At 26.1% G+C, this 19,949-nt stretch overlaps 1 protein-coding gene across 18 annotated transcripts in view; it reads left to right on the top strand.

The window, feature by feature from the left end:
- LOC127281548 (ankyrin-2-like) overlaps positions 1 to 19,949 on the top strand; it is a 173,392-nt gene that overhangs the window by 101,035 nt on the left and 52,408 nt on the right. For 16 of the 18 annotated variants that reach the window (XR_007843054.1, XR_007843051.1, XR_007843055.1 and 13 more), the window contains 7 exons: positions 3,234 to 3,362; positions 4,819 to 4,924; positions 8,935 to 9,012; positions 15,695 to 15,922; positions 16,009 to 16,169; positions 17,673 to 17,884; positions 18,101 to 18,305. Coding sequence is in view for 13 of the 18 variants with exons in the window: in XM_051305275.1 (XP_051161232.1) it covers positions 3,234 to 3,362; positions 4,819 to 4,924; positions 8,935 to 9,012; positions 15,695 to 15,922; positions 16,009 to 16,169; positions 17,673 to 17,884; positions 18,101 to 18,305 (1,119 nt within the window). In the remaining 5 variants the exon portion in view is untranslated. Of the gene's footprint in view, positions 1 to 3,233; positions 3,363 to 4,818; positions 4,925 to 8,934; positions 9,013 to 12,217; positions 12,236 to 15,694; positions 15,923 to 16,008; positions 16,170 to 17,672; positions 17,885 to 18,100; positions 18,306 to 19,949 lie in introns of all 18 variants that reach the window. The other 2 variants (XM_051305278.1, XM_051305280.1) reach the window with 2 other exon arrangements.

Here is a 19,949-nt window from a genome sequence, read left to right as displayed (position 1 = left end):
TGGTCGTCTTTTTAAGATGTTTTTACAACTTGATTCTAAGTTATCAAAAACATCTTAAAATGCACAAGTTTCTTAAGATATAAGATAGATAGGAAGATACTTTTGGTAACTTGCTTCCAATGTGTCTTATAATAAGATACTTCTTTTTGTAGTGCATAAAAAATAACAATTATTACTATTATATTTAATATAACTGTTGCAAAATGATTTTAAAAAATTATTTTAATCTTTTTTTCGATACAATTACTATTAAAGATGCACATTTAAACAATTATTAATTTAATTATTTGAGATCAAATTTTTTCCCTCGCTGTAATTGAAACATTTTTAAGATTTCCATTGGCTCTAATTATACGGTGGGCATAGTATCTTCAAAATACACGTAATTTTGGTCACCGTAATTGATACACCGAAACTGATACAAACGCTCCGTATAATAGAAAATTACGGTATTAGTTTTAATTTCTCATATTTGTTTAAATAATCGATTTTTATAAAATTCAAAATTTTTTTTTTAATATCTAAATAACATAACCTTTCAGTTTAATAAGTCTTAAATTAACTTTATACAGGGAATTTAAATGATCAGGGGAAAGTCAAGGAATTTCTTTAATTTTCTGGAATTTTTTATGAATAAATTCATTCATTAAGTAAATAATTATTTACTATTTACTGAATCTAATAAATGATTTTTTAAACTTGAATAACAATTAATTAATTTTTTTCAGTGAAATATTTGGTTTTTTAATATAAATAGAAATTATTTGATATAATTTTATTTTATCAGTTCAACTTCAAATAAAGTAAATTAATCATTAATACGAATCATTTATTATTTAATGCTAATAACCACATTTAACTTATAAAAATTTTTACGGTGTCGCATCTTAAGGGCAGGTCAAAGTCAAAGCGATTTTTCCATTGAAGTTCTATGTAAAAATTGCTTCGACTTTGACATGCCCTTAAATTATCGAATTTCTATTTAGCAAAGTTGTATAAAGTGAATTTTATATTATGCAAAATTTTCAATTTACATTTAACTAAAATTCGATTTAAAAGAATTTCTATTTAGCCGAACTCTTATAAAGCATTTTTTCTAATAATTTTTTTTAAATTTTAAATTAATATAATTTCAATTTAACGAAATTTATGTCTATAAAAATTGACAAAAAAAGAACTAAATAGATTTTTTTTTACAATGAGAATTCTGTTAAGTAAGAATTAGTTCGAATTAAAATTTTCTTTAATAAAAACTTTGTTAATTAAGAATTTTGTTAAATAGAATTGCTGTTAATTGTGGAGTTATTCAATGACAATTCTATTAAGTAAATATTTTGATAAATCAAAATTTACTAAAATAACAATTCTGTTAAAAAAAAAATTTTTTTTATGCAATTTTTCTTGACATAAATTCTGTTAAATTGAAATTTGTTTAATTTGAAATTTTATGTACTAGAAAATCTGCTTTATATAATTTTACTAAATAAAAATTTGATAATTTAATTAATTAATTTAATTAATTTTTTTGATTATTATCAAATTTGCGAATTTTGATTTTCAACGACCTTAACAACAACGCAGCCAATTAATACAAACCACATACAATGTATCTCTATAGTACTCTGTGCAAATGGGCTTTGCCCGTATATTTTCAATAAATAAATAAATAAATAATTTAAGATTTGACGCCGTAAAAATTCTTTTAAATTAAATGTTGAGAATATTTATACGTCCCCAATTAGTTTATTTATTTCATTTAATTATTTTATTTTTTACGAAACATTATTTATTTGATTCAAATACATATGAAATTAGTAAATAATAGACAGATAAATGATTTATTTCATTATTTTAAAGTTTTAATATTCAAGGTTAGATTATATTATGTTTGGTTAGGAATTTTTTTTTCAAAATTCAATATGGAGGATTCAATATGGCGTACTACAAAGGATACTATTTTCAAAATTGAAAAAATTCGTCTGAACCATTTTGAATTTTGAAAATCAAATTTCACTCTCATCAATGTTGTGTTCTAAAAATAAAAATAATTCTTTTAAATTAATTTAACGGTACATATATCATCTAAAAAGCAGAAAATACGTTTGATTAAAAAATTGTGTTGCGTGAAATTTAAAAAGAAAAATAATTTTAAATTATAAATATAAAAAAAGAAAATTAAGATAATTATGAAAATGGAAGAAAATAATTTGATCAGAACTTTCGCATAAGTGAAACAAGAGGTAAAAGTGGCGTGACAAATTAAAGCCTTTAGTCAGTATTGACACGAGTGGGCGTAGGTTGAATTTGTGTGAGCTGATGGTATATAACCTAAGTGGATAATTATGAGTTACATTCCTTAAATATCTATTATTATTATTACACTAGGAATCAGTCTCAGTGTCAGTTACAGCAAAAACGCGCCTCTAGTTATATGTCTTAAAGATAAACGACACTTGACGCGTTTTATACCAAATAATTCGAATCAATTTTCTAAATTGCTCGATAAATTGAAATGTTAGCCAAAAAATTCATTTATATTTTATCATAAAATTTCCCGTGATTTTAAAAGTGAATTCACATATAGTAGTAGGTAATTTTGTTCTTCTTTCGACACAAATCTATTATTTCTATATATCAAAATCTTCTCGAAAATAAATTTAGTTCATTTCTTTTTTCAATTGCAAAATTGTGTCTGAAGATAGGAAAATTTTATTTTCATGATATATAATATTATAAAGTGTTTGCAAGTCTGGCATTTGAGGTCCTTGAAAAATGAGAAGATAAAATCCAAAAATATTTTTTTATATAACTCATCTCAATAAAACTCTCGAGAGTTTCTCTCATTTCGAGAGAGTGGGGAAAAAAAATAAATAGCAAATGTAAATTTAAAAAATAATCCTAATTTTATATTTAGAGTTAATGGCAGAAAGCGAATGATTATAATTTCGCATAAAGAAAATAAAGCACCTATTTTTTTTTTATACATATAGAATTTCAACATAGAGTCGAGAATATAATAGACTGTGTTAATTTTGCTTATATACACAATGGCATCATTGACAGTAATCATTACAAAGTTATTTTTTTGACCTTAATTTTACATTCTGTACATAAACATATATATATATATATTTTTTTTGCAAATAATGAAACTTTTATTGTTATTTATATATTTATACATATATGACTTGAGTAATTATTATTATTATTATTGATGAAATAAAAATTTGTAGGCGAAGATCCGATGCTCAGCGATCAACAACAGTATCGTTATATGACTGGTGATGATATGAAATCAATGGGAGACGATTCTATGCGTGTAAACGTCACCGACGACGAGAGGGATAATCGACATTCTGGTGGTGAGTTGTTTTTTATTTTTATACGTAAAAATTATTTTTAAAAAATTTCTAGATTTTTAAATAAAAATATTTTTAATACATTTTTGAAATAAATTTTTAATAAATATAATTTTGTGATCTAGAAAATCATTAGGTATAAATATTCAGCATTCATTTTTAAAATAATTTTCATTTTCTCAACTTGAAATATTTAATTTTATTATCAAAACGTAATATTGATTTATAAAACTGTCATTTAATTTTTATTGACATTATTTTATTAAAAAAAATATATATGATTAAAACCCGTAAACACTAAACATATTTCCAGAAAAAAATATTTTATTTATTTTTACTGTTGTAGCAAAAAAAAAAAAAAAAAAAAATACCAATAATCCCTTTGATGTAGTACTTTATACTAAAAATGGTTCTTGGATTAGCGAGATGCAGGTGTGAAATCTAATCATGTTCCTCAGTAACACTGATTAGACTTGAAAAGGCTTATTTACTATAATGCAAGTTAATCTGAAGTGAGCTTTGTCCTCTTTTGTGGCCTTTCAGCCATCCATTTTTTGACTTAAAAAATCTTTAGGCAATTGGTACTGAACCTAATTTATTTAACATAAAAATTCTTAATGACGCGAAACGATAATATTTAAAACAAAATTTTATTTATTTTGAATTCACAGAAAAAATACCTGAACTCAAAATGAGTTGAAATTAGACTTAATTTGATGTGCAACAATTGAAATTGAATCATTTTTTTTACACTTTGAATTGAGCCTGATTGAACTCATTCTGATAATTTTAATAATTATAATATTAACAAGAAATCTATATCTCATTCTGTTTAAAAAATAAAAAAAAAATTTTTTTCATTCAAATATACCTAGATAAAAGTTAATAAATAACAACAATTAGTTTAAACAATTAATTAATTGTTTACTTAATTAAAGATAATTAAATATCATTTCCTACCTCAGCAGTATAACTTTTTTACCATTTTAGTGTAATTCAAACCGTATAATTTGAAATAGCTCTTAGGGCGCACTCACACCTTTTGGCTGCCTGCCTGCCTGCAGGAGTTGTCATGGCAACGTGTAGGAGTAACAGAGAGAGAAAATTCAAATTTGAATTTACTATCTCTGTTACTCCTTGACGTTGCCATGACAACTCCTGCAGGCAGGCAGCCAAAACGTGTGTGTGAGCCCTAAAGATTTAAAAAAAATATGTCAAAATCCATAAAAAATTGAAGGCTGTAGGCGGTCGTGAACAATAAATTGGAATTCACAACTCATTTGGCTCACATTTTTTTTTTCTAAAACAGATGGCGCTACCGTTCAATTTTGTCACATTCGAGAGCGCGCAAAACAAAGCGGGAATTTTCATAAAATTCTAAATTAAATTTCATTTTAATTATATTAATAAAATTTTTTTTATAAAATTGACTAAAAAAAAAACCTCCCATGTTTTTCAGATCGACTAATTACAGAGATGATCACCAAAGAAAATTATAATCGCTCGCACGCCGCAAATTTGAAGCCAGACAATATTGACATCAACAGGCATCCCGTTCACGTTGGGTATGTACCATTGGTTTTTAAGAAAAAATAAAAAAAAAAGTGTTTTCACTTTGAAATGCTCATTTTATATTTATATATATATAATAAATTCGTTGTGAAACGATATGACAAGAGTGAAGTATATATAGATATAGAAAAGGTTTCGTGTGCGTTTGGTCAATGTGATTTCTCAATTTTTAAATATTTTTACTATAATCAGTATTTATATAATAATTCTTAAAAAAAAAATAATAATAATAATGAAAAATCTATACCTTGTAAAGCAAAACCTATTGACCCTTTCTAAGTAATTTATCTTGTGTCTTGAAAAATTGACTGTCAATAATTTATCGAATAAAAAAATAATTTTGTTTTAAATAATTTTTGGTAAATAAATAATTATAATTTGAAAAGAATTAAAAAAAAATTGTTATGTCTAATTTAAATTTTTGTGTTTCAAAAGTCAATTTTTTACAAAATTAAACTGTTTTTATATTTATATATCATATTAATATTTTTCTCTCATTAAAAAAAGGTAAATTGAGACTGAAATGAGAAAAATACATTAAAATAACATTGTATGTAATTGCAACTTTTTTTTAATAATACATAATTAATAGTTATGCATATTAGTACTATTTCTTTACAAAGAACGAAAATGTATTTTCTGAATAATAAATTTTACATTTAAAATACAATATCTAAATAATTAATAATTTTTTACTTTAGATAAAAAAAACTTTTTAATAAATTTAAAAAAATTGAGAAATTATATTTTAAAATTCATTCTTTTAATTAATTATTATTTTATTTACCAAAAAAAAAACGAATTTTTGTCATAGATATGATATAAATATTTAAATTAAATAATTTTTAAATAAATAAATATAATTTTTATAAATACAGTCAATTTTTAATAAAAACACATTTTTGTTTTAAAGTGAATATTTGTCCATAATAGATTTGAAAATGATAAAATTTTTTGGTTAAAAAAATTACATATATATATAGAAATTTAAAATCGTAAATGCTTTATATAGTGTATTGCATCGTGGCACTGTTATTGTGTGATTATCTATATTTGAAAAAAAAGAACCAACTACGACTAAAACTGAATTAATTTTTATTGTAAATATATTAATTCATTAGCTTGTATATTAAAACAATAATGTTGTGTATTATAGTAAAGACATGGTGTGGGATGGTGAAAGGTTGCTTGCTGACTTTAACACTTTAATATTATTATAATAATATGATTCTAATTGTGTATGTAATATGGGTTTTTATTAATACCACATTGAGAAAGAAATGTTCTTTCACACATTTTCTATACTGGTTTTAGTTTACCTTCTATTTCAGAAAACAAAAATTTTTCAAATTTTCATATTTTGATTTACTGAAGGAAATTAGAAATTTAATAATCTCAAACTAAGATTGAAATTACAAAATGTATATAATTGAAAAACTATTTTTTAATTCCAATTTAACATTTTATTTTTTGAAATAAATTTTTAAAAATTTTATAAAAATATATAATGAATGAACAAAAGTTTTTAGAAATAATTAAATTGAAGTAATATTTAAAGAAAATTTTAAATTAAATTTATTAAATTAAATTTTATTTAATTATTTTATTTTTAGTTTCAATTTATTTCTTAGTTCGAGATAATAATGTTAATGATTCGATTAATTTTCTTGAGTTTATCAAATCGTTTGAAACTCTCTTATATGAAATGAAAAAAAAGAAAATTCTTCTCACTCACTGAATGCGTCTTGCGTAGAAAATAGCATGAATTTTGATTTTGAAAATTTCTAAACAGTTTTCTATACTGCGAGCACACTTGCACAAAAAAAAGGAATTACGAAGAATGTAGAATTAAAAATATTTGCTATTAAAAATTGTAACAACTTTATTTCTACAATCTCCAACTCTTATTTTCTTTATAAAATATAACTTCATAATTATTTTTTTAAAAATTGATTCATTTAAATTGAAAATAAAAAAAGGTTGAAATTAAAATAAGAAGTATGGCTGATTTGATGCACTAAATTTTTTAACTAATAAGGGGGGAAAATTATTTGCTTCTCTATCAATAAATTACTATAAATTGTTTTTCTCACAAAGGCATTTAGTTTTCTTATTTTCTTATTCTTACAAGCAATTTTTTTTTAAGTAACGAATTTTCCTTCTTGCGACAGATTTTCTCGCTTAACTGAATCATGAAATAAATTAATAATTATTAAAAAGCAATTAATTATATTTTTTGTTGAATTAATTAACAAATGAATTTTTAACTAATTTGATAAATTAATCAATCGTGAATTTCATAAATTAATTCATAATAAATCAATAATAAATAATAATTAATAATAATTAATAATAATTAATAAATAATAAATTAAGTTAGTATACTTAATTAATATATAAATCATCATAATTATTAATTATATTTGCATATCCACATTATTAATTAATTTATTTTTTATTTAATAAGGTTACAAAAAGTTAAAAAATATTCATTAAAAATAATAGTGTTTCTAAACAATTTCACTTATTGTTTCGAATTCATGTTACGAAAGAAACTGTCGTCACTTTGTGATTTTCACGATATTTTCAGAATTTTGTAAATATAAATTATGTAAAAAAATAGAATTAGATAAAATTGAGTGCTATGATTTACAATATTCACAATTTCTAAGGTATATTGATTTAAATATCATTTTTATTGACACACGTTGATGCAAATATCTATTTTGCGGTGTATGAATGTTGAGAGTGAAAATAAAAACGATTTTTTTTCACCTAGTCGACGAAAAAATTGTCACCTTATAAAGGGATGTCAGTAAAGTGTTTAGGAATCTCTAAATGAAAATCCAAACTTGACCTACAAGTGCGTTACTTTTATTTATTTATTTTTTATTTTATAAAATCACGATAATCTAAATGCGCAAAATCTTTTTTTACACTTGAGACCTCCCCTAGGCCTCTGACAAGATTCTTTTCTAAGTATATATATATATATTTCAACGAAAAGAGTCTGCTGAAAAATGTACATAAATTCTTCACTTGATGATATTTTTATACTTTTGATATTTGAAAATTTAAAAATTTTTGTTTTTTTTTATAACGTCAATTAATTCTATTTTAATTATCTTCAATTAATTAATGTGAATTGAAAAAAAAATAATTTATTATAGCAAATTTATTTTTCAATACAAATATTTTATAGAGTTTTCAAAAAATAATATTCAATATTATATAATATGAAATTATCAAAATTAAAAATTATTATTTATTACATTAAAAAAAAAAAAAATTGTGTGACTTTATTATCTATTTTATTCTAAAATAAATATAATAAAAGATTTTCTACAGCACAAAATAATTATATAAAATTGCAGGAAGTCGTAAAAATGAAGGTTGATTCTTTAGATTCGATTCTTTAACAAATATTAATTTTAGATAAGAATCAAAAAAACAATTTTTTAAAACAAAACTTGTTCCTGTATTTCACGTAATCAATAAAAAAAAAAAAACTTTTTGAATAAAAATCTTTAATGGATAATAAATAATATTTTTATAAAAATTTATTTATTATTACGTCACACTATTTAAGCGAAAAACAATAATGACAAATTTAAATCAGTAATAAATAATAATTGTTGATGTTGATACATAAATCATATTATATATAGAAGACATAGGAGGCAAAATTTTATTTCTTATTTTTATTGCTGGCATTTAATGAAAATTATAATAGGAAAAAAAATTTGTATTTTTATTTTGCAATTGCATCACTTCCATTGCCTATATTGTCACGATTTTATCACATTAGTATTCTTTTTGCCAAAGTAGCGCACTATACACAGCGTTTTTTAAATCTGTATTTTGTAAAAGAGAAAAAATAACATATCTATTTATTTTGAACTGCACGTAAAACAAAAAAAAATAAAATAAAATAAAAATTAAGCATGAGCACGGTTTAGAGCCTATTTTTCGATAATCATACGTAGTTTTGTTCTGAGATTAGCGCGTCACTAGAGTCCTTAAATACATCGCTGGCTGCCCTTGGTATCGTGCCAAAAGGACAAGGAATGTGGAGGGACAGGTACACTATAACCCTTTTTATTATCTTTTTCAAATTCTTTTTCCAAAAAAAAAGCAAATAAATAATTTTATTTTCCAAACATCTTATGCAGAACTGTAAATAATTTTTGTTCTTATTTAACAAAATACTTTTTTTGAAAGAAAAAAAAAACAATTTATTTTTAAAAATTTATTAATATTTTTAAAAAAATTGTTACTTTGACAATAAATGACTTTGCTGGTATTTTTGCAACAAATCTTGTGAGAATTAAAATTTTTCCAGTTGTAGAATTTTAATACAAATGTTTTTCTTCCGCAATATATTTATGAAAAATTAGTTTTTCGATTTTTGAAGATAGATAAAATTGTTTTTACTTTTACCTGTCTTCCAAAATCAAAAAAATAATTTTATATTTTAATTTTTTTTAAATAATCGTTTTTGCGCTCTAACTCGTAACGTACGGCGCTTCCGTTCATTGGCTGCTTCGTGACCTTGAAACCGTACAGCCAATTAAATGAACGGGAGTACAATGTGGGCGTTTTTATATTCAGACACCGTTTTTGAGCGTACAGGCGATTACTGTATTGTCTAAATCTGACCCTGTTTCTTGTTTGATAATTAAATAAAATTTTATAAACCAAAAAAAAAATTAATAAATTTTTGCAAAATATAAGAGTACCTATTAAATATACCAATCAAACATAATAGATCTATAAAAAAGATATTTTCAATCATCTTAGTTTTTTTTTAATAACAAATCTGAAATACTTTAATGAAATTATTAAATAAAAAATAAAGTGAATAAAAAGAAAAGTGTTGCAAGAAAACCAACAGACTATTGTGTTGTTAACGGAAAATGTTTTTCTTTCAATTTTCCATACTGTATGAGATAATAATATACTATATAGAATTTATAATCTAATTACTTATAATTGACTAAAAAAAAAAAAAAAATCCCATCATCTCAACATTAACGAGAAATAATAACAAATTGGCTAGAACATTAAATGCGCTGACATATGCAGTTTCAAAAATAACCATTAGTATCCGCATTCTTTGTAAATATAGTTTCGATAATATATAATATGTAGTCGTTTTAACTAGCGTTAGAATGTTTTTAATTTAGCATAACAGCTATTTAGATCAGAATCCTTTTTTAGCGCAAATTAATAATTAATTATTATTAATACCAATCTATATACATGTTTAAATGCGAGTCACATACACGACACAACTTTTGTATGATATACTTTTGTTTATATGATAATTTATGTAGTTTTATTGATACTGTACAATTTTCCACTACCCTCTTTTCATTATAGATTTATTTTCCTACTTGTAGTTTTATTTTATTAATTATTGCTATTATTATTACTATTTTATTATTATTATTATTATTACTGTTTTTGTAACTTAACCTCTAAATTTAAATAATCGATAATTATTACACTCGTGGCCAGATATGCATACACTTTCTTGTCCTTTTCTAACACACGTGTTGTCATGGCAACAAAAAAAAAGAGTATAGGCATATCTGACCACCAGTGTAGGTACATATAACTAATTCTAATAATAAGTGTATGTAAGACTATTAGTGAAAATTCGCTTATTCAAATTAAGAAAGATAAGGAGTCATATTTAAAAATTTGACTTTTCTACTTTGTTCTTAATTTTGTAAAATATAAGTATAATATTTTTATATGATTTTTATATTATCCTACTATTTACTGTATTAATTAGATGCATTGACTATTTTCTTTAAAATTTGAGAAGAAATTTTTAGTTAGAATTCTGCATTACCGACTGACAAAATAGTAGAGTTTTATATTGTTATTATATAGTATTACTGTCGGTAAGTGATTTACCTTTATTGCCTGTTTTCCCGTAAAGGGCGAATATATTAGGCACTTTGGGCACTAAGAATGTTGAATTGTTTACAAACATAACCTAAAATTGTCTATCTTTTAAGGAGGGTGGCGGGTCAATATAACCTCAAAAACTTGTCAAAATTAAAAAATTGTTTTTAACGCAAACAAAAATATAATAAATATTAATTTCAACCAATTTTAGAAGATCTAGATTTACTCCTTTCGAAAAAAATTATTTTTTTCCAAAACATTTTGTCAATAATTATTTTTTTAACATTTAGTTTTTTTTTTCTTTTAAATCAGACAAAAATTGCAATTTTTAACCAATTTTTATAAACAAAAGCTCATTTTACTAAATGAAACATTCTCTACAATTGTTACCTTTTTTATATTGTAATAAGTATGTTCTTAAAAAGTTATAAACAATTAAAATTTTATTTATTAAATAACTTTTTAAGAACATACTAATTACAATATAAAAAAGGTAACAATTGTAGAGAATGTTTCACTGAGTAAAATGAGCTTTTGTTTATAAAAATTGGTTAAAAATTGCAATTTTTGTCTGATTTAAAAGAAAAAAAAACTAAATGTTAAAAAAATAATTATTGACAAAATATTTTGAAAAAAAAATAATTTTTTTTCGAAAGGAGTAAATCTTGATCTTCTAAAATTGTTTGAAATTAATATTTATTATATTTTTGTTTGCGTTAAAAACAATTTTTTAATTTTTACATGTTTTTGAGGTTATGTTGACCCGCCACTCTCTTTAAGTATACCAATGACGGATATAACCTCTAAATAAAAGCGATAAGTTAAAGAATTATTTTCACAAAATTTCTACGACACATTTTTAAATTTTTTTTAGATTACTTCAAACTTTGCACAACACTGTACACATTTTATATATGTATAAACGATGTATATTTGTATTTTTAATATTCTCTATTTGTATTATATTGTTTATAAACCATGAATATTGTACAAGATACACTAAATGTTTCGTCTATTTGCACAGTGTGAATGGAGTGTTTTATACATACAAAACTGGAATTTCTACTATAATACATAATGATTATTGTTATTCCTATTTTTTTTTGTCAAAATAAAAGTAGGTTTTCCTTTAAACAAGTCCAAAGTTTTCAAAATTTCTAAAGCTCTCGTTTTTTTTCAAAAAAAAAAAAATAATTAAATCAAAGAGTGCTCGTAGCAATTGAAAACTTGGGAAATCTCTGCGAAGTAGAAGTAGCTCGTTCTCATCTGCCATCATCTTTCACAATCACGTTTATTGATGAATGAATACTAACGCGTTTTTATTTTGTTTCCGATCCTTTCTGTTTTTTTATTTGCGCTACTCGCAGAATTCCACAATGGAAAAAGTAAGTGAACTCTTCATTAAGTCTAGCCAATTTTTCTGTTTTGCTATATAAAAATTTTTACGTCGCATTCACTATTTTTTACTCTTTTTTTTGCTGCACTATTTTATACCCTGTAGTTGATGTAGACCCCCGATTCATAAATTAATAGTGAATACATATATGTTAGAAGAGTTGAATAAAAATTTGAATCCTACGGGGATCGAACCCTAAAAACGCAAGAATTGACTTAGCGCTTAACGATTGCGACTATTATAAACTCGAGAATTCTTATAACAACTATTTATAATTCATTGAAAATTCGAAATAGAAATTTAACACTGTAAATTTCGATTCACCGGAAATTCAACGAACTTTAGGGAATAATTTTTAAAAATTCAGTAAAATTTTACTCTTTTGATAAAATAAAATCTATTTTGGTAAAAAGTGATATTTCGATTTTCGCGAGAAAATATGTATTCACTGAAACGCCTGCAGACTGTTTGCGATGTTTCATTTATCATATATTATGAATTAGTTTAATTATTATTATTATCCTACAATTTAAGTTTGCTTCGTATTTTATATTGAGCTTCTCATTACAACGTGCCATCTGATCATTCACGTCATCTATAGCATAAGCAATTCATTCATATTTATATATAAATCGAAATATAAGATCACGATGAACTGAGATTTCTTATAATACTGAGGAATATTCTCATCAGCGATTTAATATATCATCTAATTTATAAATAAATCGAGAGCAAATTCGTTTTAAGGTGTACATATAGTTTAATAAGTCTCTTTGTATATAATATATATCATGTAATTTTTAACATTCAAAACATATGTTTCATAGTATTTCTTTAACTTCTGTAAAGTATATAATACTATATATAATGTTTAACAGTATCCCTTTAATGTATATATTTTGTATACTATATTCTTAATCCTTTATATAGATGGAATATAGGAAAATTTTGATATTTTGATATTTAAAATGCATGTGAAATATTACAATTTTTTTTGTTTCAAGAATCACTTTTTTAGATTGGTTTTAAAAAACTGAATATTTTAAAATTAATAACACAAAAGATTCATATTGACGTTCAATCAATTTTGATAACTATTATTCCGAGGCATTCCGAAATTTGTTTCCGAGCCAAACAATTTTTATCTGAATCTAAATTTGTATGCAACTCAACAAATAATTGTTTTCGGATCATTCCAAATCAATTTGTTTCATTCCAAAGCTTAATTTCAATTGAAATTTAATTCCGAATGAATCCGAATGAATCCGAAGCTAAATTTTAATCCTTTTACCTAAATTATGAAATTTTTCTCCGTATCAATCTATTTCATTTAGAAGCTAAATTTTAATTTTTTTGAATCCTAAAATGTAAAATTTTACTCTGAATCAATTCGATGCTAAATTTTAATCTTTTAAATTATTAAATTTTACTCCGAATCAATTTCTTCTATTTCGAAGTTTAATTTTAATTCTTCTGAATCCTAAAATTTCATTCCGAATCAATCCGAGGCTAAATTTTAATCTTTTTAAATTATAAAATTTAATTCTAAATTGATTCGGAAAGAAAAAACAGAATTGTTAAGAATAAAAATTCAGCTTCAGAATTCAATTGATAGATTCGGAGAGAATATTTTGTTTAAGTTACATTAAAATTTACATTTGGATAGAAACTAATTGGCTTGGAAACAAATTTCGGAATACCTCGGAATAATACTTAAAACTGATTAAACATCAATCTGAAACTTTTGTCACTGCTATATTGATAGAGTCATCAATAATAAAATTTTAAATCTGCAAATAAAAGCACTAAAATATTTTGGGTTTATTTTTTAAAAATTTTATACAACTCATTTGTTTAAAATTTTGTATTTTTTTCCAAATGCCATTCGAAAGAGCGCCATTTTTCAGATATAAGAAATAACTATTTAAAATTTTTTTTTCTCATTCAATTTAAATATGACAATATAGACCTAGTCTTTAAATTTAAATTAGAAGAAATTTTAACTAATTTTAAATTGTGACTCATTTTTTGCTCTTGAATTTTTCTAGTTCGATAATAAAAATTTTTGTTTACTATTAGTAAAATTTTACTAATTTAAAAGCAAAAATTGAGTCACTAATTCAAATTAGTTAAAATTTTTACTAATTCAGATTTAAAGAGTAAAGTTTGTGATAAAAATTTTTATATTCCATTTATCAAAGTATCTAATTTATCTGATAAATATCAGATTTCAATTGTAAAAACCTCTCTCTGTTGCTTGTAAATGTGCAATAGTGTGTAAATGATCACTAATTAAACGATTGTAAATGAATTTCGACAAAATGAGCCTTATGCTATAAAAATGTGATGTTTTTAACGGGCAAACGGGGGCTTTTAAGTAGTGAAAAGTCTTCTAGAATATTAATTATTAATAGTCGACATTATAACAATTAAGTTTTTTTTTTTTTTTGTAAAAAATATGTTTTACCCTCTTACTCCTTTACAATATATTATATATAGAGAAATTTGTACAGTTTTGCAACCGAATTTTGTTTATGTCAAATTTTAGGCCACTGCCTATAAATTAAACACTTTCATCTTAAATTTAAATGAACCCATTTGGTTAATTAATTAAATCAATATTCTCCAAATTAATTTAATTCTTGTTAACTAGATTAATTGATTTAATTAATTGTATAAATGAAAATTTCACATTTGCTCATATTTTTTATTCCCCTTCATAGTGAAGAATTATTTTTATGAATTTTTAACGATATATTCATTAATATTTTAATTAAAAACGATTGAATAATTTGTAAATTAGTAACGTTTTGTTAAAAAAAATCTAAAATTCTTAAATTGTAGATAATATTCATAATTTCTAAATTAAGCAAATGAAAATTTTTCCAGTTTTAATTTGAGATAAAATCAGTTACAAAAAAAAAATTGCTATTCAGACTCTACGTATAATAGAAGTAATTTTAATAAAAAATTTTTCCAGTGAATTAAAATTATTTTGAAAGTTTTCTTTTAGTGTGCAAAATATATTGCATAATAAACTGCATGCCCTTTAAATACAAGTGCGTCTAATTAAAAGTGGGTCAAAGTGAATTGTTTTGTAAACATGAATGATTTGATAATTGGATGTTTTAATTGCAATCGTATGGTCTGGATAGTTGTCTCTCATATATGTACATATACTAAACTTAGAATCTGATATAATAGAGTTCAATTAATCTTTCTTGTAATCAGCCTCATTCGCATATACCTATATATATATATATTTATACATAATAATAATAATAAATTAGAGAATTACTCTTGCACACTTGTTTGCCAAACGATTGACAATATTTATAAGCACCATATATGCTTTTTGTAAGAAGTTTCTCGTTTCGCTAACATATTTATAATAATAAATATAACAGTTGAAAATAATTCTCCTTTTTTTTTCTTTTACAAAAAATAGCTTTTTGGTATCGTTCCTGGTGGATGCACGCGGTGGAGCAATGAGAGGTTGTCGACACAGTGGAGTACGAGTTATTGTTCCTCCTCGTAAAGCGGCAATGCCCATGAGAGTGACATGCAGATATCTCAAGAGGAGGGACAAATTAACCAGTCCACCACCTTTAATGGAGGGAGAAGCTTTAGCAAGTCGTATTCTTGAACTTGGACCAGTAGGAGCTAAATTTTTGGGGTAATTTTCTTATTTCCATTTTCTTATTTTCTATTGTTGACGAGAGATGATTATTTTCTAAATATATTCTTTTGCTGTTTAAACAGACCTGTTATAATTGAGGTACCACATTTTGCCTCATTAAGAGGAAAAGAAAGGGAAATAGTGATTCTTCGATCAGACAATGGAGAAACCTGGCGTGAACACACCTTGGAAGCCAGCGAGGAGGCTGTCCAAGATGTACTCAACGAGAGCTTTGAAGGAGAAGGTGAGATTTAAGTAATTTTTAATTCTTTAATCACAGTTAGCAACTATTTTTTGTTTTGTGAAACCCTAGTTTAAATCCGCGCGTCTAGATATCTGAAGGTAGACTGTAGTGATGGTAGATTTTCGACTTCCGAGAATCGATATGCTAGCGCTTCTCACCGAGAAGATTGACGTATGGTAAACACATAGTTCAAAGGGAAACAGCGGTGCAGGAATTTATCACGAATCAGAAGAGGTATTGTCTGGGGTCCACCACTACTGTTCTACAATCAGAAATATTGGCCCTACTCTTTGGTGCTACTGAAGCACTCAACAGACTAGCTGAAAATAATCGCGTTACACTCCTCTGGGTCACAGGACACAGCGGAATTAGAGATAACAACATAGCGGATGAACTGACCAAAATAGGAGCTAGGGCACAATTTATCGGACCTACTGGTGTCTCTGACAAATGTCTGGTTCCGGAATTTAAGCAGAGGCGAGATACAGAGCATCAGAAAGAGTGGCAGGCATCTACAGGTTGTAGACAACCGGAGCACTCATTGGAAATAATATAGACCTAAAAAGAGCAGCAGAATTCCGCAGACCGAATGGGAAAAATGCTGTAACAGGCCTTTTAATCAGTTACGGAGACTTACGCTATCATAGACATAGCCTAGTAGTTTTACGAACAAGATCTCCCTGTACAGGTATACCCACACGAACCCCATGGTCGTGGGGCCGAGATACGCTCGACCAATGTCGATGAACCTGATGTTCTAGTCATCTACTGATTCCTACAAGGCTAGTAAGGACCTTGCAGACCCTCGGTTGGGACCGAGACCTTCCCAATCCTTAACGCCAATGCAGGCCATTTCCCGAGTTGAGACCGCAATCCACACGTCGAGACCTAGAGAGTAGAACAACTCCGATGGCGCTAAAGCACCCAAAGGGTCGTCCTCTCCGATCAGTCTCTAACCCAACCGATGTGGGCTATTAACCACTGTAACCAAGAGTCCCACCCAATGATTCTAATAAAGATTAGTTTTCACGTGCCCCGTTTCCCCATGGTACCGTTTATACTCTTGTATGAATCCGTTATCATAGACATAACGAGAAAACGCCAACAGATTGCAGGTTATTTTTTCCTCAGAGAAATAGCTATTGCTAATAGTAGTTTGGCTGCAGTCCTGCATTTATGAAAAGAGCCCACGAATAGATATAGGTTTTGTGAACTAAGGGATTACCTAAGCGTTGGTGGCTGTCACGTAGCCACAACCTTTTCAATTCCGTTGGAGTCTTCTCCTATTTTAATCAGGAGGTCTAACAGATTGACCTCTTTGCGAAGCTTACCCAAAACGTCAGCATATGATCATCCTTAAGTTGAGGAAGAATTAGCTTTTAAGATGCTAGTTAATTCTAGAATCTGATCTCTGAATAAATCTAGGATACACTTCGCCCTAAATTATTTGTGTAATTAATTCTAGCCTCCAGATTAAATTCATTAACAATCTTTTTTTTACAGAATTAAGCCAGCTAGAAGATCTCCAGACGTCTCGAATCGTACGAATCCTCACAGTCGATTTCCCCCATTATTTCGCTGTGGTATCGCGAATCAGACAAGAAGTACATGCAGTTGGTCCCGAGGGAGGTACATTATCATCATCTGCCGTACCGCAGGTGCAAGCCGTGTTTCCAAAATGCGCCCTCACCAAAAAAATCCGAGTTGGACTACAGGTATCAACAATAAAGCAATTTTTCCATTTCACTTTCTTATATATCTTAAATTCATGCACTTCGTTATTATTTTTCTCATCGAAATTTTGTCCGACAAAGTACAATTTACTGGTATGTTGATACTTTTCTTCATCTCCATTCATCATATCGTCTTAATGTATTTTGAATTTTATTAAATTTTTTACATAACTTATAATTGATTTTACTTTTATCTAGGCACATCCTATACCAGCCGAATTGGTGGCTAAACTTTTAGGCAATCGTGTGGCTGTTTCGCCAATTGTCACGGTTGAACCAAGACGAAGAAAGTTCCATAAACCAATAACTCTGACAATACCAGTACCTCAAGCTGCAAATAAAGGAATGATTAATCAGTACTCGGGCGATGCGCCAACATTGAGGCTTCTTTGCAGTATCTCTGGTAATATATGATTGCACGCAAAAACATTCTTTCTTCACGATTAAAAAAAAAATCATTTTTCATTAATTAGGGATTTGCGATTTCTTGAAAATAGAACAAAATCATCAAAAGCGAATATTATATGGAAAATTGAGTATTTCAGTAGACAAACATTTTCATCCAATGTTTTATTTAACTTTATTTAACTGGATATTTAGATCTTTTATTATCTTACTTAATATTTAAATAATAGAATACATTTTTAAAAAAGTAATATTTAAAAATCGTCTTTCTCTACTAAAATTTATTTATCTTATAATGGTTTAAACTATTTGGGAGTTTTAATGAGAATTAACAATTTTGATCTGAATTTCTGTTAGATTTGTTGCATCCCATATAGTATAAAAATTGGAACTTGTTTGTGTTTTATTTTTTTTTTTTTTCTAAACAGAAATATATTGTAGTGAATAGTTTTGAAACGTTCGCGTTTCACGGCGTATGAAAAAAAACACTTTTCAAGAATTTTATTGTATTTAAAGTTTATTTGATTCGATTGTTACAAAATCTTCACCCTCAATTCATTTGTCGCAACATTTTTCATTGTTAATTTATATATATTATATTCTATTTTTTTGTAAATAATATAAACATTTCGAACTTCCTATAATCAAAATCAACAGAATTCAAAACAAGCTCATAACAAGACGTATCCATCATTTCTGGCGGAAGTTCATTATCAAAGACTCTTTGTAGATTAATACTATCTAATAAGAAGCTAAAGTTGCAATATTTAAAGAAACGAAAAAATTATATTGTGCAGTTCTAGTTTATAATAATGGTTACCCTTCTGGCGAGAATTGCGAAAGCAATTGAAATAGATTCCCGAAAAATTAGGAAAAGGGCGCTCTTGAATCTAAATTAAATGTTACCGACTGTGGATGATACTTCTGTGACTGTAGCATATACTACAGATTGTTAAATTTTAAAAATTTTGAATGTTCTCGTTGCCTGTGTTAAAAAACAAGAAACACAAGTCTCGGGTCAAGTTTTCACTTTTATTAAGTTTTCAGAATAGGATTCTGATGAAGTAGACCATTTGAAAGATGGTCCTTACTCCAATTACGACCGTCTGGACATATTTACAAGTCACTAACAGCCTGTAATTGGGTTTACTGCGGATATCAATTGTAAAAGATTTTGAGGAAAACTTCCGCTTTATGGTGCTAAAATCCTAACAGCACACATTAGATTTACTTGAGTTCAATCAAAATATCAGGTGGACTGGCTTAGGTGGATTAACATTTAGAATTAAAAATTCTTTGCAGAATGGAGCTCCATTTTCAATTGTGAGTTCCCTATTTCCCAGCATGTAACAACTCTAATTCATATAATATTATTGTATGGGTGCCAAGAGCAATCAGGGCTGTCTTTATAATCTCTAAAGAGGTGTTACTGAAATTCTTGTTTATGTCCATGAAAATACCAACTGCAAAACTTTGGTCATGAAACTGATCATCAATCAAGTAAACTGTTCTGGTCAAAGCTGTCTCCGTAGAGCGTTTCGCTTTTTAGGCATGCTAATCTCTGTGTTGGGTTTAATGCTTCAAGATCTTTTTTGTGCGAGAATAACCGTGCTACTGTAAACTTATCAATCTCCTCATCCAG

Source organism: Leptopilina boulardi, unplaced genomic scaffold (genome assembly GCF_019393585.1).
Source record: "Leptopilina boulardi isolate dan_hultmark-lab unplaced genomic scaffold, ZJU_Lbou_2.1 LbouV2_273, whole genome shotgun sequence".
Taxonomy (NCBI): Eukaryota; Metazoa; Arthropoda; class Insecta; order Hymenoptera; family Figitidae; genus Leptopilina; species Leptopilina boulardi.
The sequence above is the reverse complement of the archived record's forward strand: the minus strand, read 5'-3'. Positions and strand labels throughout refer to the sequence as shown.